General features: G+C 38.9%; 1 protein-coding gene across 1 annotated transcript; it reads right to left on the minus strand.

Annotated features, from left to right (window-relative positions):
- Window positions 1-2,680: 2,680 nt before the first annotated feature.
- MYCT1 (MYC target 1) lies at window positions 2,681-26,905 on the minus strand. The gene is made up of 2 exons (XM_039707535.1): window positions 26,750-26,905; window positions 2,681-5,080 (listed from the first exon to the last, which is right to left on the minus strand). Exons 1-2 carry the CDS (start codon window positions 26,799-26,801, stop codon window positions 4,548-4,550), a joined length of 585 nt encoding a protein of 194 aa, XP_039563469.1. The 5' UTR covers window positions 26,802-26,905; the 3' UTR covers window positions 2,681-4,547.
- Between the last annotated feature and the right edge of the window lie 421 nt (window positions 26,906-27,326).

Genomic DNA, 27,326 nt, shown 5'->3' on the forward strand with positions numbered 1-27,326 from the left:
TCTAAAATAGGGCAACTGCTCCTTCACAGCCCTCAGCACACAATCACTTGATTCTGCTGCTAAATAGATGAAAACATGTCTCTGATGCAGAATGTCTCCGGGAATGCAGACAGGAAACATGTTCACTGAAATAGCTCCTCAGTCCAGTCCATGCCCATCAGGCGTTGCCACAGTCATGCACTGGTGTCGTCAGAAACCTGATGGAAGTCAAAAGCTTTCACAGAAGTCAAAAGCAGAAACAAGACTCACAAACCAGACTCCTCCAGAGTTGTTTCCTTAACCTGCAAAATGTTTGAGGGCAAAAGCACAGAATAATGCACAGACCCCACCTGGCAGTGAGGCCAGAGATCTGTAGTGGAGTCACTGGTGCTGCTTCTGCTACAGTGTGAGGAAGTTTGTTGCTTTGTGTGCTTCAAAAAGAGCTGCTGCCAGCAGTGGTTCACCTATTGAGCGCTGCAGTAGTTTTCTCAGAACTCTCTAGACCAATTGGTTTAAAAATACTGGGTCAATTGTAGCAATTATTAATATTAGATTGAAAAGGAGATTAGGATTTTGTCATCCTTTTTGACATTCAGAAAGCTAAATATGCAAACAAAGTCATGCAGGAGCTCCAAATACTCAATCCCTTTAAAAACTGACTTTTATTAAGAGACCCAAATGAATACAAAAATACAGGTATTTTCCTTGCATTTTAAGACTTTGTAAGTGTAGTTTCTGAAATACTGTTCTCAGTATTTTGAAGTTATATCAATGCCTTTTTCTTTAGTCTGCTTTAGACTTGGCAGAGATAAATTTCCAGTTAGTATTTTCTTTCTCTCTCTTTTTTTTTTTTTGTTACAGAAGCTGTACTGCATCATAGACATCACCTAATTTTATCAAATGCTTATAGGTCAGGGATCTGGCATGTGTCACTTCACCTCTGAGAGGATATTTCCAGTGAGCATAATTTCCAGTTTATACTTAAGAATGGATTTTGAGATGATTCAAAAGCTTCATGATAAATTACAAGTGAACTTTAAAATGTGATTTGGCAAAAATACTGCATGTTCAGTGTGTTACAGTGTGGTCATCAGTAGCTGCTCGAAGAGGTGGTCAGCAGCTCTTCAGTGGTGCAAGATCAAAGAATACAGCATGAGCTACTTTTGTAAATAAGAGGGAACATAAATATTCTCTGACAAAGACCTGTCAAGTTCTGCCTTCTGTATGAACCCATAACTGGAGTGACTTTTTGTGGACATGGACAATAACAGGACAGTGTTTCTCTTCATGAAGAAGAGAAGTTCTGCTTACTCAGACCAAGGTGTCAGGATATCTGGATGTTGATCAAAGTTCTGCCTATCAGTCACTATGTGATTCTGGTAGCACCATTTTAATTGTCTTACATGCAAAATAATTGTCAAGTTCAATTCATGCTTGTGAATGCTCTGAAATCTTGAAATCTGCAGTAACACACTGGTTTAATTAAGCTCATTCTAGTATTTTAAATTGAAATAAAAGATTATGTCATCAAGAAAATATAATATTTTTTGCATATCAAACACATGATGATTCCTGAATCCCCCAGTTTGGGGGTTGGTCCTGTGCAGTCTGCTTTGGTCCTAATGCAATAAAATGTGCATGAGTCCATTTAAGCATGAACCTTATAGTGATTGCCCTTTTGCTTACAGCAAGCGTTTGCTCAAACACAATGTGAATTGAAGCTGAAGTACTTAAAAAGCAGTGGATTAAAACCTGTGAGTACTGTTATTTGTGAGAGACCTTCTCACTCGTAATCCTTTGAAGATGTTCTCATAGGGCAAATTCTGACCCTGACTTCAAATAACATCTGCAGTTTTGGGGTGTTTCCCCACAGAAGCAAAGGAAGGAGGGAGTCCTCATTCACATTTCTAACTGTATCAGCTTGCATAATTAAAGATAATACTCTTCCCTTTAAAGGATATTTTATGCAAATCACATATTCATCATTAGGAAAAAACATGAGCTTGAGATTATAGCATCTAACTTTATTCCACATTCTGAAGCTTCCTGAATGCTTGCAAGACATTTATTTCAGATGTGAAAACAAGTTTTAGGTTTCTGACAGTCATATTGGCTATGCACCAAACATGTGTGATTTTCGTCTCCCTAATCCAGGGCTCATAAGAAATGTTTCGATATCCAGTGCAGATTTCAGGAGGAAAAAAATACAGTACATTTAAGCTTCCCTCTTTACAATGTTTACTAAATGCAGAGTAATACAAGTAACAATTGTGTAATAATTGTGCTGTGGAAAGTTCTACTGTAATGTAACATGCATTTACAATCCAGAAGTAAAAATTTACCTATCTAGAATAATTTCATTCTCAAGAAACAAGGAGTTTTGGCCAGCTGGGTGCACACTGGGTACACAGCTGGTAGGGTAAATTGTCTCTTCCACTGTCCATCAAACCCACTAAACAAAGGGAGCAGGCTTGAATTCTACTTTTTGTAGGCAGGTTAGAATAGGCTGCATCACCTATTCTATAGGAAGGACACTTTGAACATATTTTTGCATGCAATGAAATTCACCAGACTCAGAAAAACTCTAAATGAAAAAAAAAAAAAAAAAAAAAAAGCATAACTTTCTTTCTTTCTTTCTTCAGAGGACTGCTATTTTAAGTCAGCAAGCTCTGGGTGTAAAAAAAAAAAAAAAAAAAAAAGAAAAAAAAGAATGAAAAAGCATAACTTTCTTTCTTTCTTTCTTCAGAGGACTGCTATTTTAAGTCTGTAGCCTGTGATCAGCCAAATGCAGTGCTAAAATTTTATCAGCAAGCTAGAACCCCATAGTGTCTGCAATGAAATGCTCTGTAAACTCTGTAAATTGTTGTTCTTCTAGCAATGACATACATCTCTCCAGATGTGCTGCACACTAAAAATAAAACAATTAAATCCAGTCAGTAAATAGTATGCAAAATAATTTGCCTTTACAATAAGGAATACTTGTTGTTTACAGTAAGTATTGCTTGTAAGCTGAATGTTTTTAGCAGTATTTGTGAATGGGTGGATATTGGACTGGAACACTGTGGATCGGAGATCAATGCCAGTCTTTCCCAAGGGATGTTGACGTCAGCAAAGGGATGCATGCTGCCAGTCTCCAAAAGCCTGGAAAATCTGGGAGATGTTAAGCATTTTGCCCATTCTCAAAACTGCTGAATCTTTGTCTCTCCCAGAAGAGAGACAAGAACTTGTTGTCCCTACAGAAGCCCCCTCAGAATCAGGAGTCCTGAGGCTGGTATTGCCCAAGCCTTTTAGAAACAACAGGCATATTTGCAAGTGTGGAGTGTAGACAGCTCCTCTACTTGTGGAAATTCTTTGCCCTTAATTTGAACATGAAAAATTTAACAGGAAACTGATACAATAAGACTTAATTTGGTCCCATTTGTCCTCTTATTTCCAAATCCTGAACATTTGTCATATCAGTGCAATTAGTCTCTACTAAGCCAGGGGTTAGCTTGGCATGACACACATATAAAAGTCAAGAATACATGTAAGCCTCAACTAAATACTTCATCTTTATCTTCATATCCCAATTCATTATACAATTCCTGTATTCAGCCACAGATGTCTGAAATCTTGTTTTAGTGAAAGACAAGATTTCAGTGAATAAAAGAAAGAATTAAACATTGGTACAATTTGAGAAAAACCATTTGAAATAAGGAAATGACTAATCCCATAGGAAATCAGGAAACTTAATTAAAAAATAGTTGTCATTCATACTGCTTATCTGGATAGCCAGAGCTAGAAAAATGAAACATGCGGAGTTCTGTCCATACAGCCTCACTGGGTATTAAAACATGACTACCTGTTCTGCTGGCTGCTGACAGAAAATGATTTATAATTGTTATCATGCATTTAATATGTTGTTCAAAACTGTGTTCATGAAGTTATATATACTTCACTCTTTTTTTCCCCACACTGTGGGCAATTTGAAACAAGCGTCCCTAATATGGAGTCTTCTCAGATCAGATCTTTGAAATCAACAGAACAGAATGGCTACAGCAGCCAGGACTGCATCCTCTATGAGATCTGCATCTTAGCTTCCTCAGACTGAAGCTCTTCTGGGGTTACAGCAAGAAGGTGGGTAACAGGAGTATTCTCTGAAAAGGTAATAAAAACATGTGAAATCAAAATGTCTTTGAAAAAAAGGAAGAGTGACATTTGCATTGATGTGCTGTGTATATCAGTAATCTCTAGTATTATCTGTTTCTTCAAGAAATGATTTTGTTTATATGTGGCAGCATTTTTCCCTCTAAAATAAAGAGACAATGGCTGCAATTAAAGATACAACACTATAAATATGCAAGCATACAGCAGAGCAGTAAATAAAAGCCAGCAGTGCAAGACAAGTGATCTCTCAGACAGTGGGAATGTTGGGCTCCATGAAATCACTTCACTCCTCTTGGCAAAGCATGTCCCCTCTGCAATTGCAGATAGAGACTTCTCGGAGATCTTCATCATGCACAGAAAATTGTTGAGATAATTGATGTTCCTCCTAAGATGCACATGTGTGTTTGCAGCGAGGACGAAGCTCAGGATTCTGGGAAAGCTTTTATGATGGTTTCATAGGCGGGAGGTGGGGTTTGCGTGGAGTGGCAGATGCGCAGGTTGTTGTTAGACCAGTGGAATTCAGGCCGACTCAAGCTGTTGGTGGTGCTTCCCACAAGGGTCGTGGTGGTGTTTGTGGGAGTGAGGGTGATCAGCTGACTGTTCGTCTCCACGGGCAGGGGAGGACACTGCAGAAAAGGGTGGAAGGTGGATGCACGGAAGCTTGACTTCCTGGGGAAGGAGTTGGCCTGCTCCAAGGAGGCTTGCCGCTGGAAGGTGAGGCTGGCCAGGCTGAGGTTGCTGCGACGTTCACAGCTGCTGTTGCGGTAAAATCCAGTCCTGCCGGCAGTGTGGCCATGGGAGGAAGGTCTGGACCGACGGCTGAAGGATGAGGGGCTCCCCTGGGAGATGTGGGCACTAGCTCTGCGACGGGACAAGCAGGTGAAAAATGCCCAGATGATCCCTCCAATCACCAGTCCAATCACCATGGACACTGTGAAGGCTATTGTTAGATGCTCTGAAATACAACAAAAATTAATCTCAAAGTTAATGAAGTAACTCTGAAGGATATTCCTGCAAGAAAATTAATTTAAAATGACAGCCTCCTTAAAAGTTGAAACAGCCCTTAGGTCTTTGTAAGACATGAACTTCAAAACACAAACACAACAGTTGAGGGTGCTCTTACTACACAGTATTTTGGTGTTTTGTTTTTGTTTTTTCTTGTGTTTTTGGTGTTTTATTTTTGGGGGTTGTTATGTTGCGGGTTTTTTTTGGTCGCTTCTTTAATTTGCATAATTCAACAACATCCAGTAACGTATATTTAATATCAGTTTCTGTACCAAGGCAAGGAAAATCTTTAGCCTTTCCCAGAATCAGCCACTCACCAGCTCCAAGTGTTATAAAACTGCCAAGTGTTTCCTTCTCTGGGCAATAGAAGGTGTGTATTTGTGCAGACTTATCCTGGTTACAGACCTTTACATTTTGTGTGTACGTGTTTGCAAACTCACCTGTTAAAACAGCGATGTACCCTCTGCCATGTTCTTAGTGGAGTAAACTCAGTATTTATTACAACATGAGAACACTTCCCAACCTTTTACTGCTGAGTAATAGGTAGTTTAAATCCTCACAGTAAGTAATGTAAATGACTACATCCTAAATCATTATGGTCAGAGATAACCATTCGTAATACTAAGTCTCTTGAATATTTCCCATCCCCAATGACCAATTTAAAGATGGGTTAATCTGCCATTAAGAAAAGTAAATTTCTAACTCTTTTAGAAATGTTTTCAAGGCCTACAAGATCTAAGATAAAAACAAACAGAAAAACAAAACTGATGGCTAGGATTGTTTTCTCTCACACATGGTCTCACAGGAGGGAGAGATGTGATTTTTCTTTGTATATTTCCAAGAAGAGGACAGTTACTTCAGAAAAACTTTACTCAGTTTGCAACTGAGCACCAGCATTATTGCTGTTGTAAAAAGTCCAGAGATATACTTGTAATCCTGGATAAGGCCTGAAATAAATGCAAAACCTTTATAGATCCTCTCAAAATTCAAGAGGGGCTTGGATCTAAAACAAGAAGGAACACTATGTTGACAACTGGTGGAGCAAAGAGGGAATAAGCAAAAAAATATCCATGGGACACCTTGAAACATGTTTGTTCTGTCTGTACTGTTCTTTCATATTTGTGAAGCATTTTTGTGAAAAAGCAAAATGTATTCATTAGGTAGAGGAAGGTGAGTAACTCCTAGAACATACTGAGGAGCAGGCCCAATAACACTGTGCCAGACAGAAGGTATTAACTCCAGGACTGGGATGCAGACATTAGAGGCCAGAAAATGCAAGCTGAGACTAGGCTTAGAATTTTCTAGCAGCTGCTAAAGAGTTTCCCCTGAATTTATGGTGCTGTACAGTCATTCCCAAACCCTATAATAATGACAGTGCATCTGAATTGTGGGACGTGGCCAAACAGGTGCTCAAGATGCAAGGAGAGTGAGCAGGCTGAGTGATGGCTATGGAGAGCAGCCAGCACACCATGAAGAGGGAGGAGAGGTGCCAGGCAGGACTGGCTTGCAGACAGAGGCTCAGTACTGGCATCCTGGAACAAATTATTTTAAGTCAGCCCTTAACTTAGGACAAGACACTTCAGGAAAGGGGAAAGAAACATTATCTTTGCTTCCAGTAGAAGAAATGTACATGTTTATTAGTTAATTGCACTTTAAGAAGCAGTCATTGTTTTCTTCCTTATCTACCTTCTTACTTTTTTCCCTTCAGGGAAAAATTGCTCGTGATGTGATTCATACTTGGAAGGCTCACAATCCTACTGTTCCTGGCCTTAACCTCTGCTTTCAGGTAGGCTTATAACATTATCCTTTTCAAATAAAGACTGGCAAGGATAATGCATTGGATATTGTTTCAGGGGACTGCTCCCTCTCAGGAACACTTTGGTGTCCTATAATTCCAAGACAGATCAGACTTGACCATAAAAGACAAATTTTCTTTAAGCTCTCATTTCTACAACTCAAAAACTTTTGACTGGACACACTAAAGACAAAGGGTGACTGCTCGGCCTGCTCTTTGCATGAACCCACAGGCATCATCCTGCACTGCAACTCTTGGCTTCAGATCAGATCACTTTTAAGCAGCCTTCTTCTCACAAGCTCAGTGTGATTCTGCCCTTTATAAAACATCTTTACAGGCACAGCAGGACTTACTGTGCCCCTTTTGGTCAGGAATAGCTTATTATGCCATTTCAATAGATTGAATACATTCTGTTACTGCAAGTTCCTACTCATACTCCCAAAGGTGGAAAGGGAGAGCCAGGACTTGGTGACATCCAGTTGAATAAATCCCAGGGGGAGTCCTGAAGACAGCACTTCCCACGCACTACTGCTGTCCCTGCATGGCTATGGGAAAATGGAGCAAGAAATAATCCTTTCTTGTGCTCATTTCTTCTGCACTTCAGCTCAAATACTAGTTGGGTTATATTTGAGGCTGCTGAGGAATCCCCCAGGCACAGGGCTCTGTGCTGCCACCAGATATCCCTGCAACTCTTTGGGCTCTCAGCTGGCAAAGGGGATCTCCACAGGGCCCAGCAGCCTCCAGCGTAAGCAGAAGCACAGCAAGCAGCACAAGTGTACCTGGCTCTGGGGTTGCCATGCACCATGGTGAGGATTTGTCCCTGTATCCCTTGAGTCATGATTTTCACCACCTGCACAATCTAACCAGAGTTTCACACTGTTAAAAGGAGATAAGGGAATTGACTAAAGTATTGAGTGCAGCTCTTCAGTGCTTCCCACGTGCTGTTCCCTGTGCTGGAGGTACAGCACAGACAATTATCCCTTTGGACAATGGCGTCATTTTCTTTAACTTGTTTAGTTCTTTTATTTCTCTATCTCCATATATGATGGAAAAATCGAGGGTCAAATTATTCCCTGATGAAGCACAGCTGGGTTTACACTATTTCAGTTGCTAGGACTCCATATGCTCTCTTTTCTGTTTGGACCTACATTTAACCCCCTTGGTTCTTATAACATAAATATCACTAGAGCCATTGGTTACAGACATTTCATTTTTTTCTTTCCCCAAAATGTCACTGACTTCAGTTGGAACTGTGGGTCACTATTGGGCAAAACTTGTTCTTTGCTCATTCCCTGCAGAGGATGAATTTCACAGAAATGTAATTCTGTTCTAAAACTTTATATTGTAGAATTGTAAATCTATGGCCATTGATTTCCTTTTTAGAATGTCCAACAATCATAGCCCTGAGGTACACTGGAGAAAATATTATCAAACAGAGAAAAAGATCAAAGGCAGAGTGGGACTTGCTGCACCTGGGATTTTGAGTGGAACAGCTGGCCTCCACCAAATCGTTTTTCTCTTCCTTAATCTGGGCAGTGCCAGAGCAGAACTAGCCTTCGGGGGAGTCAGAATGACACTGATACAAAGTGTCTCCCAAGGGGCCATTGTAATAACTTGTGGTTTCCTGAGAGCTGTGCCTGTCATTCTGTCCTCTGCTTTTAAGGAAAACAGTAAAAAGAAAGATCTGGGGATAAGTTAGGGATGCTGCTAATAACAACAGCTACCCAGGGCCCAGTCCCCTAAATATGTTTTGATGTGTATGCTCACACTGCCTGCTTCATGTGATTATGCCATAAGGGAAAAGATTTGATGGCTCACCTCAGTCAATTCCCCACTCTCATCTGAAACACCAGCTGAGGTGAAGAACAAAGACTTTTATAACAGTGCAGGACAGACTTTGAGGTACAAAGCCACAAATGAAAGGCTAAGGTAAAAAAGCAATTGGATATATTAGCCACTTTACTTTTCTATCTGTGAGACTTCCAACAAGACCATACAAAAAAGGTTGGCATTTCAGAACCCACAGTAACACCCATAACTTCTTAATGTTACCCTCAGATCTGAACACCAAGTCAGCACATTTGTCAGCCCAATGTCTATCCAGATCAGGCAATTTGCTTTGAAGTCTCTCTGTTTCCTCCTCTCTAGTTTCTGCACACGGTGTTACAGAAATGTGGTGCTACAGGCTTGTACAGGGGATTATTGCCATGATCATTTTCTTGGTCATTGAAGCTTTCTTTAAAAATTTCATAACTTTCCATGAACTACATATATTAAGTGATAGCATATATCCTATCAAATTGATAACCTCTGGCAAGTGCCAGAATCCACACTGGAGAAATTTAGACACAATTTGATCATTACATTAGTAACATGTGATGATAAACTGGCTGTTAAGATGTTTTTTCTAGTACTGGGGCCTGCAAATTTTTTTCCCATCTGTCCTGGACATCTGAAGCAGGGTCAACCAAAGGTGGGCTCATAGCAATCAGCAAGTCTTGTCAGAAGTGTTCTCTTCTTCCTCCCTTTGGGTTTACCTCACTGAAAAATAGCAATATCATCCCTACCTACATGCATCAGTCTCTGAAATACCCAAAATCTTAATAAAATAGATTTGCTTTTTGTGATAGAGCATCCTGCTTCTATTATGTAAGCTTGCAGGATGCTTGCAGACATACGAGGACAACCTTTTACTTCTGTGAGTTTCATTTTCTTTCATTTTATCGACCACATCAGCCATCCCTTTGAATTCAAAACACACTTGTGTTGGGATTCATTTTCCTGAGGAATCTCTCTCTTGCCCTCAGCTCTGGCTGCAATGAGCTACAATAGGACTTTGTTCCTTGACCTCAGGAAATCCTTGTGACTTGTATATTTCCTATAGCCTTATGGTAAGTTCCCCAAGGTGTAAAATTAAGGTGGGCACAGGATCTTCCTTCCTCCATGCTCACAAATACATACTTTGGAAAACTTTGCAGCTAGCCATGATGGGAGAGTAGTACCTTTCAAAATCATGCAAGCAGCACCCTCAATGAGAGCATATCAGAGCATGAACCAGGGTGAGGTGGAGGAAGACAGGAGAAAGTACTGAATGCAAGGGAAAGAGAAATCGAAGAGACTCTTTTGGTCAAGCTGTGGACACACAATGAATTTGAACTGCATCTTTGCCAATATTAGCTAATAAAGAACCACTCACCTTTCCAAGTATCTGTCATGCTCATTTTATTGCTAAGCACAAGAAGTCAGAAAACACCACAGGCTGAGATGATACCTACACACCTGATTTGGTTTCTAGTGGATGACCTTCCAATAATTGCAATCATTATGTTTTAGAGCTGTTAATTTTTGTTGTTGTTGTTATTGTTATCGCGTTGTTTTTGTTTTATTCAAAGAGTAATAATTAGGCAGTTGTCTTGGTTTTGGCCAGCACAGAACTAATTTTTTCACAACAGCCATGAGGGAGCAAAGCTTGGAGCTGTATGGGCACTCCAGGGTGCTATTCCCTGCCATCTCATAGGGTGGAAATAAGGAACTCACTTCCAGGAAGAAGGGTGTGGCTTCAGGTGGGACAAAAAACAGGTTCTCTACCCATGGCAGGGTAGGGAACCTGTTGGTTCATTGTCTGCAGCTCATGCCATGTTGCACCAAGGTTTTGGTTTTTTTACATGCAAATCACCACTTTTTGTATACTTTTGTTGTTACTATTGCTGGTGTTACTGTTTGTTTTCCTGTGTCATTGCTGTTTCTAGTAAATTGTTCTAATCTCACTTTTCACCATTCTATACATCCAATTCTCAGCTCCACCCCTGGGGAGGAAATTGGAAGGAGAAGGCTTTGGAGAGTGAGCTAATGGAGTCTGGTTTGGAAGAGCCTTGGTGGGGGGTGTGGGGTCACTAAAATGTGGAGTGTCATTCCTAGATCACAACAGAAGTTTTATTTTAAAGTTATTAGAAGTGGTAAGGTAGCTTGTCACCCATGAATGTAATTTTTCAGCATTTAAACTGAACATTCTATAGAGACATTTTACTTATACTACATTAGAGCAAGACTCTGTTAATTTACTTAAATGTCTGAGAGTAATGTTCCTATTTTTCTTTTTTTCCACCTGCCCCAAACTAGCATGAGACATTGTGCATCTGACATGCAGCTTTTATTCCATGGGGACTCCAGCAAGCTCAGAGGTAAAACACACAAGCTTATTGATTTCAGCTGTACTAGCAACAAGAAGTATCAGTGCATATCACTGTGACATATAGTGGAAGAGAGTTATTTTTATACTTTAAAATAAAAATCTAGAATTTTAAATTTATTTTCATTCTATTTCCTTCCTTCTTGCATTTTTGCTAGCTATCTCTCCTTTATGTGATATTATATGCCAGTTACTCAAAACTTGTTTAAGTTGGTAAGCATTCCTCTCCCTACAAGCACACACATTTGCACCAACTTCAGCTTGCCTTGACCCAAAGCTGAAAAGTCTTGGTAACTAGTAGAGGGTTTGATTTCAATCATGAAAAAATCAGCTCAGCCTTTTTTTTACCGAGATGATCTTTTCCCAAAATGAAAGCTCGCTGACCAAAGCAGGTATAAAACACATGCAAACCAGTACGGGAATTCATATTTATACATCCATTGCACAGCTTAGTTTAGAGCACCAGCTAGTGTACTAAAGCATGAATTGCATTCTACATATTACAAATCTATGAGCCTGGTAGTTACAATGGTTCAGACACTATTTTTGAGGAGTCTCAGGTTTCAAGCGAGGTTCAGCTGTCATTAGCAGAGGATCATAATGCAGTCTCTTCTGTGCAAAACCAGACTGGAGCAGCCAGGGTTCATCAGAGCTTGAACAAACTCACAGCAACTTCCTAACAGCTCCAGTTAAGAACACCTCCCTATCTGACCAGCCAGGAGCCACTCTGGCAGTAACAGAGCTGGGACAGAAGCCCTTTCACAGCTACACACCCCAGCCCACACAGTCAGACTAGGTTTCCTCACCAGTTCCACCCCTGACATCCCTGTTCTGAGATAGCACAGTCTCAGAACTCTAGACGCTAAAAATCATTTAATCATGGTGCAATAACAAAATAACAAAACAACAACTTGAGCCTCTAAGAAGGGACGCAGAACAAAGGAATCTCTAGGCTTTTATCCCCTCACAGTGTAGGGGTGGGAAAATCTGGGGTGCTTGGCTCCTTCGGTCTCCAAAAGTCCAAGTGTCCGCTCCCATGGCAGGTCCACAGGTCCCTGGGCCCTTTTATAAGCAAAGGGTCAGCAGGTCACAGGCTCTTGCCTTGGGCTCAACCTCCTGACCCCCTGAACACAACCTGCAGCTGGCCCTGCAGCTGGACCCCGAGCTACCTGCACTGAACAAATTCCTCAACAATACCAAATGAACATCTCTAAGCTGGACAGGCTGCAGCTACTCATCCTGATGTATCCCAGGCAGTGAGTTTGGAAATGAAGTACACCTGGGGCCCAAAGAGCCACCACTTCTTCCCACCACACAAGGCTTGAGGTGATTAGCAATACTAGAAATTTCATGTTGGTTCTACCAGTTCCAAGAAATCATTTCAAAGCTGGGGCTAGTATCAGCAGCCAACTCCCGTGCTACTGTTGTCATGCTGAGCTCAAAAAAGCAATTTCTTTATATCTGACAAGTGTTGATATTACTATCTTCCCAATTGCCACTAATTGTGTTACCAAAACAGCCTCTCATTAATCATTTGTAGGCAGTCCATGATTCAGCTGGGTGGATGAATCAGTTGCTGCGTAATATCAACCAGCTGTGATCTTAGTCATGGCAAAACTTCAAGAAACTTCACACATGACTCTTCTAAGATGACTGAGTGACAGGCTGCAGCACAAATTGGTTCAGGTAGTTGTGCTGTCCAGAAAACAGAATCTGTAGGGAAAAATAAGCTGAAACAAAGCAGACTGTGCAGGACATAAGAACTAATAAGTGAGAGAGAGTTGCTGCCAGAAATATCAGAGCTCTGCATTCAGACACAAACTTGCTAAAGGGATGGTTTATTCAACCTGTGCTACTGCAAAATTCTTTTCTACAGCAACAGAGAGTAATTCTCCCACTTCACCTAATAACATGTTTTTTTATGTCCACAGCAGATAAAATAAGAAGTGCTGGGTTTAAAATAAAGCAAAGGAAATTAAAAATCTGTTTCTGACTATGAGAACAGGTAAGAACTAGCATAGATAATCCAGGCATGCAGTGCATCCACCCCCACTAAAGATTTTAAAAAGCAACATCAGTCAATCCTGTTAATCCTGTCTTGAAAACAGAAGGTAGAACAAATGACAGCTCAAGGTCCACACTGACATAACTTTGTGCAGTTTCTAAGATGTTCTTCGATCAGTAAGCAAATGGCCTCCAGGAGCACCAGAAAAATTATTAATTAAATGACAAGTTGAAAAAAAAAATAAAAAAAGGTAGTCCGTGCTTTTGGATTAATACTCCTTTTGAAATGCAGAGGGGCTGGTTATTCATGAGAGGGTTAACTTCACAAATGAGGAACCTATCTAGGAACAAGATTGCCCTCTGCTGGAAACTGATGCTGGAATTTGAAACTACGCAGAAACCACCTTCATTCTAGCAAAACAGGGAGCCAGAAAAAGCTATCGAGAAACGATAGCATTGGAAGATTACAGAGACGTTCTTAGTACCTCAAAAACCAGAAAAAATCTGAATTTCATCACCATAAACACTTAGGACTAATATTTTGCAGCGGCTTTTAAAGTGAAGTAAACCAAGTCACAGCAAAAGTGTTCAGAAGTTTAAAGATGTAAAGCTTGCACAGTTTTGTACCTTGATGCAAATATCTGTGATCATGAAGGAGCATAAGGCTAAGTCTATTCTTAAATTCATCTTTCTTGACATCCACAGTGATATCCAGAATGATCTTCATGGACCAGGGTACATTTGCTTTGATTACTAATATGATTCATTGTGATAAAAAGCCAGAGGAGTGGAATATGCCAACTCAATATCCCACAAACCAACTCAGAATTAATGATGTTCCCTTGATATTACTGGCAGTTGATTTTTACTGGAATGACAAATAAAGAGTAATTGCAAAAATCAGAAGGAAACATCTAAGATAGAGATGTCAGCATGTTTAATTTAATGCCTTTGGCACAACTATGTAAAACAAAGCAAAGATTCCTCCAGGCATACTTTGTTACTATAAGGTTTCATTGTGATTCCTAATGCATAACAAAAGCAGTAATAGAATTGGATCATTTCCACATATGTAGCAAGCAATCCTCTGGACAGACATTCTTACCCAGCTCACAAAAGCACAGCTAAGCTGTATGGCCTCTGCATAAACCTAAATCAAGCACTAAATCACAATCTGACACAGCACTATATGACATTATACTTATTACTTAATTGATTGAAATAATTTACACCTGAGAATAAGTAATCTCATATATGAACAGACCTTAAAATCAATCAGTATTTTCTAAAACTCTTAAAATTAAGGATGAAATCTGAAATATGTAGCCTAGACTTGAGAAAACAGAAGACATCCAGAGGAGGAACATAGCACAAGGATCTGAAGGGGTTATTGGGAAGAATGTGGGGTGAGGAATACAAAGAAAACATGTTAATTCCCACCACAGTAATTCTATTGTCAGTGCCTGACCCAGATACAGCTTCAGGTAGAGCTTGTTCTTACTTTAAGAACCCACAATAGCCAGAAAATATACTGGAAGCACAAGTCTTATAAGAATATAGAGAAGAATATTTTAAAAGATTCAGAGTGAGAAAGCACACTCTGAGTGCCCTGAAGCACTAGCTATACTAGAAAAGAAAAGTGGCATTCCAGCCTTCTCAGTGCATCCTATCCAAGGCAGTGCTTGCAGTAGTGCTGAAAGCTCTGCACATGTGCCTCTGAGGCTCCAGCCCCTTCTGTCACCTGAGAGGCAAGACCTTGTTTCTGCTCCTTGCTTTTGGCAGCACAATCTCTCTCCCTCTCCCCCCACAACCTGCTCATCTGTTTCCCTGTTTCCCAGGAGAGGAGCAATCTCCTCTTTACAGTTCCATAGCTCTTACTTTCCCTTTTGAAGGCACATCATGTATTTACCAAGGTATTGGAAGGTAACCCTTCCTATGGCAGAGAAGTTGGAACTAGATTATCTTTAAATTCCCTTCCAATCCAAACCATTCTATGATTTTGTGATTAACATAGATAAAATTAATGAAACTAGTGCAGCACTGTGTCTTGGCAGAAGCTGAAGGAAATCTACTGAGGCTCAAAACTCTGAAGTTTCTCCAAAGGAGTCCTTTCTCACTCATAACATACTGCTTTTGGAATACTTCCACAGTGTGCTCTGCTGACAGCTAACTTCTGCATTACTTGTTCAAAAATAGGCGTCATTGAAAATACTGCTTACTGCTCTATTTACAATCTCATTATTTTTTGAGATTGCTAAAATAAGGACCTTCTTCAGGTGAAAATTTAAAAAGATGTACAAAACCAAAGCATGGAAGGAAGAGTCATTTGTGAACTTTGCTGAATACTTTTCTAAAGTATCCAATAAACAAGTATTCAAGGAGCAGGCATAGTGATCGGTATTTTCTTTTTCACTACAGTAATACCTGAACTACATCCAGTAATAAAAAAAATCTCCTGCTGCATCGTCTTCCTCTGGAAACAGGTGTAATAGTGAGCATTTTGAGGACACAGAGGTATGCTTATGTGTGGTAGTACTGTACTCTTCAGTTACTTACCTGAGGTTCAAAAACCAATCTTTCTTTGTCCCAGTACTTCCTGGGTGAACATCAATCTGTTTGGGAGAGTGTACCAAGTGTTTCTATGAATATCTATATTATATATCTATATGTCTATATCTATATGTGGGCTAGGAGATCCAATTAAGTAGCAGTCATAAACAATCTGTACAACCACAAGCTAAGAAATGCTGATGTAATTTCTTACAGCATGAATGGTTCACTGATCAGTATTAGTCAATTCTTCTTGACCCAGGACAAATGATCCAGGCTGGAGACTCAGTGTGAAGTGGGATGTTGTGCTTGTCTCACATGAGCCAGTGGTGTCTGGGAGGTTGTATTTGCACCAGGCTGGCCCAGGTCCTGCTTGCCCAGAGATTCCCATACTTTTCAATTAACAGGGCCATCAATGGCTTCCTTCTTTGTTTATATTGTGCCTGCATAACTTATGCACTTCCCACAGAAGCCACGTGTGTGTGCTTGGTTGATTCATCTTCCATTACCCTAGATAACAGAGAGATGGTATTGGTGTAACACAATTTTTAAAAGCAAAAGGTTTTAAATTAACAGATGTCACTCAAATGGTGAAACATGTCATAAGTGTGTGTTGTGGATGCTGGATTGTTGTTGATGCTGGATTGTGAATGTAAATGTCCAAAACAGAGAATTAATTTTCTTCTGCAAATATGATGCCAGAGAAGCAAGGCAGAGGCCTCTGTTGAGAAACAGAAACTGCCTTGGCTCTTTCCTTCAGCAAGCATTTGTCAAAGCCCAAAGAAGTTTATATATTATATTAAACAAACTATGTTTTTCTCCTCCATTTATTTTGCTGAAAATTTCCCAGATGTTATTTCACAACAATGCTGTATATATTTGTATCATTGATGGAATTTCAGTTGTGGTCATTTAACAGATAAATCTTAAAATACGATTGTCTCATTTTCAATATGTGAAAATCAAATTAATGTATTTCCTGCCTCTTCAAGTAGAAGGGAATAAATTGTGTTAGAAGAATATTTTCAGATTGCTTGGTGCAAACTTCAGTACAAGAAGTATAATATGTTTCAAAATCAGAATAAGTACATTTTTGTATAAGTGAAACTTCCTCTTCGAAAACCAGGGGAAAATTACATTGTTGATAGATGTTGATAGTATTTTCTGACTATTTTAAAATTTTCTTTTATTTTTTTTTTCCAGACAAAAGGATATGGCTATTAAATTAAAATAATCTTAGTAAGAAAAAGATTCAGTCTTGAGCCTTGATTTTGCCTTGTGCTCTTCTTTTTTGATTTTGGACATTTCATCATTTCATTCTCCCTCCATGCTTCAGATTAATCTTCTGTATAAGGGAGGTGGTACCACACACAACCAGTTATTTTGCTCACAAAGACTTTAACAAATATTATAAACTCATTTTACTCCTGTTTAAAATAAATTACAACAGTAAAATGGGAAATTGTGTATAAATACAGAGCATTTTCCTTCAATAAGTTGTGCAAGAAGAACTGAGGCAGAACCATGGCACCCACAGTGTGTTGACCAGAAATTGTGAGTATGAACACTCTTAGGCTCCAGCAAGTGACCATGCAGCTTCAGGGCGTTTGTCCTGGGGAGAAAACAGAGCCCTAAGTTGCTTTGGTTATGTTTGGTTATATTTGGTTATATTTGGTTACTTTCACATTCCAAAACATTCCCTGGTGTAGTGCTTGAAGGAGGAAGTAGGCTTTGTTTCCTATAGATCAGATTTCTGCATTTGGTGGACAAAGAATGATGCCTCTGGCAGACCATGTAACAACAAGTAGCACCATATAACTAATCAATAATGAATAATGTAGGTGTAATTGCTAAAATGTGTGCATGCTGTGTGCTTGATTATTATTTGAATAATACTCTGAAAAAACTTTTCCGTTTCTTTGTACTACCTCAGGTTTGTGTCCTTCCTGCTAAAGATGGCAAAACATCTGATAAATCAATGGCTGTATATTGGGGTGGGTAAAGCAGAAAAGCAGTAATTAGGGTGCCACAAAACGCAGCCTGAGGATGACAGACTGACTTTAAAAGAATAATTTATATACCAGGAAGAAATCATACTCCAAAAAGACAGAATGCAAGAATAAGACTGGTCTCTTCTGTTTGTGACATATTTTGTTGCTTTCATCCAACTACAATAATAATGCTCTTTTCTTTGGGCTTGCCAGAATAAGGACAAAGAAAAAAATAAGTTCCTCATTAGTATCTACTTTTATCTCTCTGACAGACTTGCACATAAGATCTTGGAATGCATTTACATATTAACTTTTTCAGTCTAAGCCTCTCTCAGTCAGGCTTTCTCAATATCTGACTATTCTTATGGTCCCCTTTGATTCAGTAATAGAAGGGAAAGCTTTAATTTATTAATCAAATGTTTTATCTGATAGAAAAATACACATAGTGATATTAATTTTCAGATTTTTTTATAATTCTTGCCCTTCAGAAGACAGTATATGATTTTTGAGGCAAAAGGACACAGCCACTCCAACAAACAGTACCACCATGTGCATAAGAGGTCTAACTGAAAAGTTGGATACAGATCAACTCTTCCCAAGCACAGCTGAGGTGGAGCAGAAACATGGGATATCTTGAAGCGGAGAAGGGGAAGAGGAGCAATGCCTTCATTTTTAATTGCATAACAGAGCATGGATTTATTTCGTTTTTCATATGAGAATATTCTGGAGGACTTCAGATTAGGAGCCAGGGACCTTGAGTATTACAAAAGATTTACTTCTCTCATGCTGGCACTGCAGAGCTGGTGTTTAAATGCAGTTGCTGCCATTGCTAATGCCTCACCATCACATGCTGTCTTTTATCTTCCACACCCTTGTTTCCATTGCTCTCAGTATCACCACTATTTATATGGCTGTTGTGTTCTCTTTGAGTCACTGGCCCAGGCTCCTCCGCTGCTGCCTTGTGACACATCCCAAGTCAGCTCAGGGGAAGTGGAAAGAGGAAGATCTTCTGGTGAAATTGACCCGGTAGATAGGACAATAAAGTCTTCCTTGTAGAGATCTTAACAGATTCAAGCAGAGGAAAGGTAGTGTGTATGAGTCTCACTTGCCCTAGAAGTCTTCTGGCTACCATGTTTTTAGTTCAAATTACTTGGCATACTTAAATTATTTATCAGACTACTTGATCACTTGATAAGTGATTTACCTATGTGATATTTCCTGTACCTCTATCACAGGATTGTCACGCAGATCAGTATCTCACCTGAAGTGGAAAAGAAGCAACTGAAATATCTGTAGCTCTGGAAGCCATGCAGCAAAAGTTACTTTGATGCTCCTGGGCCTGTGAGGATGCACAATCCTACAGCCCTTTCCAAGAGGGGAAAAAAAAGGCTGTCTCAGTTCTTATATAGGTGAAGCTGAGTTTTACTGGTGTTGACATTATTTGGTTTTGTCTGTGTTCTCAGGGTCTGTCTAATGTCCCAGTGTGTGGTGGCATTTATAACAAAAGCAAAACTGGCCCTATCCTAAAAACTCCGCTGAGATGCATGAGATTTTCATAGTCCTGATTTCTTCAAATTCAGTGTACAGGGACACTGCAATTGTTCTTCATCTGTATGAACAAGGTTACTAATTTAAGGTAAATATTTGGTGAAGTAATGTGGAAACATGACTTCACTATTAAATTTGAGGCATCAGTAGCATTTCAAGGAGGACCAGGAAGGAGAACATGTAGGTACTCTAGATTTAAATCTCGTAATAAGAAGGGAAGCATTTCAAGGATTAAAAATGAAAATAAAGATCTCACTGTCTTTCATAGTGTTGTTTAAATGCATCATATTTTATGTGTGTTGTACACCTGCTTCTCAGCTAAATCTACTTGAAATAATCAGTGTGTTTACAGGAAACCTTTGCAAAGCCAGAGATGTCTTTCTATCTGATGATGTGTCATATTTTACCTAATCATTTTTCTCTTGAGAACACTCTCATGAAGAAGCAGAGGGAAATTATCTCTGATTTTCAAATAGGGACCTGAAACATTCTGATGCTATCTATCTTCTCTACGAGAAACCCAACAAAAAATGCGTCTTCCATTATGCCTGTTTCCAAAAATATCTTTAAGGGAATCCAGCTTGTTCTAAGTTCAAGTTGTCTGTAGGAAAATAAGACAATTCAATTTCTCAGTGAATTTGGGAAGAATAAAGGTATTTTACTCCATGTTAAGACCCTGGCTCAGAAGTCTGAATGCATTTTGAAGTTGATAAAAATTTCTCATAGGAGGAGTGTGAGAAGGCTTTATGTCACCCTTGCCTTTACTCAACACAGCTACACATCCACTAAGCCAGGTATGCTTGCAGGTGTCTTATTTGACAGAATTGGAAATCTGCAGCCCCAAGGACATGGTCGGTCCACACAAGACAGACACAAAGGTGTACAGGCATTCCCTACTTTTGTCTGCACTGTATCTTGTAGTATGCACTCACACCATTCACACATTTTGCACATACTTTGAGGAAATTATGCTCTAATTAGTCCATCTGACCAGTATCTTCTGGGCTAAGAAACAAGGCTGTATTTTTCAGCCAGTTTTCCTGGACATTTCTTGGAGTGAATTCTCACAGTTTTCTGACTAAACTAGGAAATGCATCCCTCCATATTATTGACTATTTTATGTTAGACTACTTCTCCATGGGGTTGTCCAAATTCACACGCCACTGACTGAATCTAGAATAAAACAATGAGGAAAGCATTTGGAGTATACACTCTCCAAAACAAGGTCTTATTCTACCATCAGTAGTTACACTTGGCTTTGAAATAGGAATGCAAGATAAACTGCTATTTGTTATTAGAAGACATAAAAATACAGAAAGGTAGTTTGATTCATCTAAAATTTTGCCTTTTTTAAAAGATCCATCTTGAATGAGTAAAGGAGAAAAATCTTAAGAAGATGGAAAGTTAGGCAAGCAATAAAGAACTATGATTCTAGGAAATTCATAATAGCAAATCTGGAAGTATGAGCTACATATTTGGTTGTAAAAGATTGGTGAGGAGTCGGAAGAAAGGTTTGTTCACACACAATTTACCCTCATATCAACTCCATCATTATCGACACTACTCAATGTCTTCTCAATGGTTTGAGCCCCTTAATATCACAGACCACAAGGTAAAATCCCAAGCTGCCAATAAGTCCTGAGCTGTGGATCAGTAACTCTGATGAGACAGAATTCAAACTCTGAGAATCAAGTGTTAAGCAGACTTGCTAAAGAGGTGTTTGATAAAGCACTCTGGGAAATCTGAGCAGGAGAGTGGTTGCTGTAGATATTGGCAGTGTACGCCAGACAGGGAGCTGCAGATTCAGTGTGCAGACTGCATTTTTACATATATATATGGCTGGCTCTGATACAGGAAAGGTTTTAGTACAGGCTCCTGACCAAAGAACTCAGATATATTCCTTCATAAATGTCTGAAGGAATATCTCTTCAGATCAATATGATTAATTCCTTCCTCTGATAGCATTTGCTTTGATCGTTCTGCTCCTTTCCCTCTCATTCACCATGTATTAATGAATTTGACTTGCTTTTAATTTTTATTCTTATTGGGTAATCACAACTGGAGTTTGTATAACATTTTAACTAAATACTAAAAGGCAATGAGGTCAATGAAATTAAAAATCAGAATATCAGTTGTCACTGGAATTCAATTTTCATTTTTTGTCCCCAGTTGTAAGGCTCTATCATTACTTTAGGTCTCTGTTTTCTAAGAATACCCATTATTTTGTAGAGTCCTACTATTTTGGATAAACACTGTGAGGAATTATTCCATAAAACACTACAACAGAGCTGCATGATGAGGTTGAAAGAAAACATTTTGCCTCTCCCTGTCTCTGTTCTCCTATTGGGGCTGCTTCCAACACAGGAACCTGAAGTCATCTGACTCCAATAATTTCAAAAGGAAGAAGCTCATTTTTTCACATCCCACTTCCAAACCTTTGTAGGCATTAGTGATCTAGCCCAAAGACTCTGCCGAAGATTATCTCCTGGGAAAAAAATTATTCCTTGTGCTATAAATTCCTTTATGTGATATGCTGCCAAAGATTACACTTTTAAAATTACTGCATTTTTTCCAAATCACAGAGAACTGACAAAACTAAAGAGACAAACTGCAAGGAAAAACTCCAGGTGATGCAGTGTCTGCAATCACCTTGAACTATTTTGGCTCATTGTAATGAATTAAAATATCAGGAGGAATGCATACACTGGGATGATTTTGAAAAGGGAGAAAAGAGAATTGAAGAGAAGAATAATAACAATTCAGGAATAAATCCTTGAAGCTGATAGATCACCTGAATCCAAAGCTCTAATTCTGTTGTGTTTTCCTCCCTCTTTTTCCACTTGAACCCTGAAGGTTTTCTCTACAAAGAAAAAGTCTTCAGTGTTGTAAATCATCTGTAAGTGTTTCTATGTCACAACTTTACTTCCTCCTTTCTGCCAGGAAGGGAGTTGCATCGTCAGCTGGTTGAAATCCTCTGCCCTGTTAGCAATGCCAGGATAAAGGCCCTCTGGGTGACTCTGGTTCAGAGATGCTGGTCTTTTCAGTCATCAGACTAGGAACAGCAGTGGTCTGTAAGAAGATCCCACTGCCACATCTGCTGTCAAGTGCTCCACAGCTGGCTCCAAACTGCAATCTTCCTGTGTCCACATCTCCAGCAGGACAGCTGGGGCAGGTCCCAGAGCCTTTTTGCTGCTGCTAAGGTGTGAATGGAAAGTGTACACAGTATGTGAACTAGGGAAACAAAGGGAATGAGGGCAGACCAGCCAGTGGCTATGCTGGAAATGGGCTGACACAGACATCCAAGTGGAAGTCAAGAAACACTGCTTTTTGTTGTGTTTTGACTCTGCCATGAGTGCCACTCATGAAGGATCCCAGAAGAGGAATAATATCCCATGGCTGTCTAGGCTGGACTTTGCAATGCCCAGCAGCTGTTTCTGATTGTGTCTGTGCTGCCCTTCACAAGGATTACTCCAGTGCACAAAGAGAGTGATGCACAGCCCTTAACCACGATTATTGCTACACCAGTGACATGATAAACACAGCATAAGGCATTCGAATATGCACATCCCTAATGCCATTTCTTAAAGTAGAGCACATGGTCTGACTTCTTCCAAACAAACAGACACATTTTAATGAGAAGACCAGTGGGTTGAGGGAGAGACTAGGCAAAACTTGATATATTTAAAAACATGGGTGAATTTGTAGCTTATGAAGCCAAGCAACAATGCCTATAGCATGTGCCAAGCAGTTTGCAATCCCAAAATGCTGGAAGCCAGCTGATCTATGGTATTATTTCCATACACCAGACAAGTAACACCCTGGATTCTGATTCAAGAAAAGAAAAATTGTCCTTAATGTTTTTAAGTTATTAAATTTTAATGTTTCATTTTAAAATAGACACTTGAGTAAAACTAGACTGAAGGCTAGTCTAGGGATCTAAGTTAATGTTGATTAAAATCTGCTTGCACTTTCTCTCTGCTCCTGTCACACTGATCAAATGTACTATTTAAATTAAATTTCCTGATCTGAAATTATATTGCTATCTATACTGAAGAAATAGGATTGTCTTGAAGACATTTATTGTATTTACTTGTGTGCAACTGAAAATGCTTTTAGGAATTACAAGAAATGCACTCCTGGTTTAAGTGGAAGCATCTTTGCTTCCACTCTTATAAATCAAAATGAACTCAATAAAGTCTGTATTAAAACAGTAAAAAGTGAGATTATTTGTTGATGAATGGGAATCAAACCTTGAATTTCTCACTCAGCTACTATTAAGCCTCCTTTTGAAACTAGTAATAAAAAATAAAATCCAGACTCTCTGTCTACAGTTACACTGTGATATCAGCAGTGCTGAAGTTCAGCAGGGACTGCCTTTAAGTGCTTCTCTTCTTACCTCTTCCAAAGTACCAGACCATGGATTCCCACTGCAAAGGAAGCTGGGCAGCAGCTACACAGCTTCACAGAAGCTGGCACCTGATAGAAATGAGCTCCTGCATCCTGGCAGTAGCTCAGACAGCTTATCTGAAACAGACATGGATATCTACAAAGACTTTGCAAAACATCTGTAGTAGGAAAAAGCTCTAGCCAAGCGAGAGTCGGGATCTAAATTTTTTGCTTATGACACATTGCATAGAGGACATTTGCTGACAGGGCCAGGACTTCTATCATAAACTCATCAATTTAAAACAGAAGAAGAGTTTAATATCTTTCTTTTCGCAGCAGAAGTGATTTTAGGCCAGCAAAACAATTTTTGCATCCTTTGTTTTCCTCCACTACATAATTTAGCATTCCAAAAATACTGCAGATTGATGATGGTGGCATCTGAATCAAAGAAGAATTCCTGCAAGGTCCATAGCTAAGTATCACAGTTATTTACTCTCCAGTCTGTCACTGATTGTAAACAGAGCTTGCAAAAAAATGTGTACTGATTTTTTAAACATTATAATTTTTTAAGATCTTTGCCTGAGAAAAAGTGTTTAGATTACTTAGACAACTCACAAAGAATGACTTATATTGAGGTGTTTGTATCTTGTTTTTCTCTACACAGCTTGCTTAATGCACACTTGCACTGGCCTGGAGCAACTGTAAAATGATTTATATGTTCTCACACATAAGTAAGCAGAGGACAGCGTAGTTTGTTCATTGTTCTAAAATTCTTAGAGTCACTTTTAAGAAGCTATTTTGTGAAGTTATCATTGGAAACTGGACAACTACAGAAAACAGGATGGCTGTATATTTTCCAGCATAGGGAACCAGTTGTTAGAAAATAGATTATTTATAAAATTGTAAGAGATTAAATATCATTATGAACAGTTGCTTTGACTGTTTTTGCAGTACTGATTTTTTCCTTGCAAACTTAGTTTCTCTCAGCAAACCTTTGTGCATATGCTGAAGTTTACACTTTGGCTGAGTCCATGGAAGATGCTGAGAAGTCACACATGCAGGGAGAAGGAATGTATCATGGTAATGTAATAACATTCCCAGTACTACAGGTGGATGGCTTAGAAAACAGCCTTTAAGCCATGTCTTAAAAAAGCAGTTCCAAGCACTGCATTCTTATTTAATAAAGAACTAAATTTTATTTATATCTATTATGTGGAAGTTTGTTTGGGTTTTTGGTATTTTTTTATTTACCTCAAGTCATGTATCTCCAGGATGTCAGGAAACACACTTCTATTGTTTTAAGTGATGTTTCCACACAGTGAGCTTATGTCAGTCATCATCTTCTAACATATACTATACAGCCACCCTTCCTAGTCTACCATACATGATATGCCTATAGAGAACAAAGAGAAAATTATATTCACTCCTTTAAAATCTATCAGAAAAGTAAGAAAAATCTTAGAGGCATAATTCCTTTCAAGAACCATGAAAGCTCTTCACAAAAATCTGTTTTCTGAGATTCATCTTCTGTCAGAGCCTAAGAAAATGGGATATGATCAGGGCTGGGTACAGTGTCAGATCAGCCAGGTGAGCAATGAGGATGAAAGGAGGTGCTGGGTCTTTCAGCAATAAGACTGCTAAGGTGTGTCCTGCTCTATGTTGTCAAATGCAGCAAGTTTTTATTCTGAAACAGCCATTTTAGAATTACATCCATCTTCACTGTAAAAAAAATTATTGCTGTTCTTCAGAGCCCAGCAGACAACCTCCAGACAAAAGACTCTGAAACAGTAATAACTCTATTTTTTCCTCAGTTAATCTGTATATATCAAAGATAAATATCAGTACTTTAAGAGTATCAGTACTCTACACTAAAGACGCAAAAATTAAGTGATTCTCTCATGGTGCCTCAGTAGGAAAATATATGTGTCACTGCAGGAAGCCTAGATGGCATTCAACAGATTCTGGTTCCTTATGACAAGAAAAAAAAATACTTCTTTCCATCCACTCGCCAGCAGACAACCTCCAGACAAAAGACTCTGAAACAGTAATAACTCTATTTTTTCCTCAGTTAATCTGTATATATCAAAGATAAATATCAGTACTTTAAGAGTATCAGTACTCTACACTAAAGACGCAAAAATTAAGTGATTCTCTCATGGTGCCTCAGTAGGAAAATATATGTGTCACTGCAGGAAGCCTAGATGGCATTCAACAGATTCTTGTTCCTTATGACAAGAAAAAAAAAAGACTTCTTTCCATCCACTCATGTGGGGTTTTTTTCCACTCTTTTCCAGTGGCACCTCTGTGCAACTGAAGTTGTATTATTCTGATGCATATTATTTTTTAGTTTCAAATAGTGTTCAGATTCCTGGAGGGGTCATTGCTCAATAGCAATAATACAATAGACAAAACCAGATATGTAATTAATTCTAAGCTAATTGTGAATAAATGTTAATATTAAACATAGCAAGCAACAGAAGGAATCTTTGGAGGGAAAGATTTTCCACAGCAATTGCACAGAATTCTTTAAGATTAAATCAATTACCCTGCATTAATTTCAATATAATATACATTTTCACTTCACACTGTACATTTCAGTTTATGAACTATTCCCAGATTTGGGTAAAAGAAAATAGCCATAATAGATAATAATCAAAATACACACTGAGGAAAAATAAGGAAAATCTCATAAGGCAGCACAACAAATTACAAATAACATTTCATTCTAGAGGATCAAGAGTTTATTCCGAATGTTGAAACACATTTAGCCTTTGCTATCCCATTTTCATCAAGAGATGAAACAGATCATGTCTACTGTGTAGGTACATCCATTAAGCAGTTGAGAATGTCTACCTGGTCTGACTATTGACTGAAGTCAATGGACACCTTCTCAACCGACTGCGATAATGAACTTTTTTAAACAATCAATTTTGCCCTGGCAGCTTCTGCTGTCTTCATTCATTTAAAAACATGATAAAACTTTGTCAAAGAAACATCAGAAAAACAGTCTTATCACTGCAGGAAATACAAAATCTATTCATTACTCTTTGCATCCAACATGAGTCTTGAAAGAATATAGAGGTATTTTTTTAAGGCAATTAACAACAAATATCTGCATCTACATTAGGAATATTCTGGAAAAAAAAATATCCTTACCCCAAAACTTTGGTGGCCATGTGATTGGAGTAAAAGTACTGTTCCTATCCATAACATCCAAATAGCAAATACAGAATGGTACGTCCACACAGGAGCAATAGTTTTCTGAATTTTGAGATTTTTGCACTAGAAGCAAAGCTTTTGTGCTGCCACGGAACTGTGTTGTTTGCCTGAAAGGAAATGGATGTATCACATTTCCTGCTTCTGGACTCGAATTAGCAAGTGCTTGCCTTATCTTGGAACACCACATGGTTCCCGAGACAGGGAAGTAGTTTCCTTCTCGTCATTTCCTCAGCCATAGCAGATTGACTCAGAACAATACCAAATCACCTCCTTCTCTGAAACTTTTTGAACTCCAAAAGTCCAGAGATAGAGAGATGAAAATTCCTTTCTCTTTCCTTTAAGGATTTTCTATGTTGAAGACATTCCATCAACATCCAAAGCACGTGCATACAGGTAGGAATTTTCACTAAGAAAGAAATGCATCAAGAGGTTTTTAATGAACCAATGAACCAATTCTTTAGGACATTAATTTAGGGTATGAGCATGGTTTTGTATTCACCATTGTTCCCTGGCT

This window comes from Passer montanus, unplaced genomic scaffold (assembly GCF_014805655.1).
Source record: "Passer montanus isolate IOZ18808 unplaced genomic scaffold, ASM1480565v1 scaffold2, whole genome shotgun sequence".
NCBI classification, from domain to species: Eukaryota; Metazoa; Chordata; class Aves; order Passeriformes; family Passeridae; genus Passer; species Passer montanus.

Excerpts from the sequence above, each read along its gene's own strand:
- MYCT1 (XM_039707535.1), bottom strand. The coding sequence starts at position 26,801 with ATGGATAGGAACAGTACTTTTACTCCAATCACATGGCCACCAAAGTTT. Across the intron at positions 5,081-26,749 it reads ATGGCCACCAAAGTTTTGGG|AGCATCTAACAATAGCCTTC; the intron begins GTAAGGATATTT and ends GTTGTATTTCAG.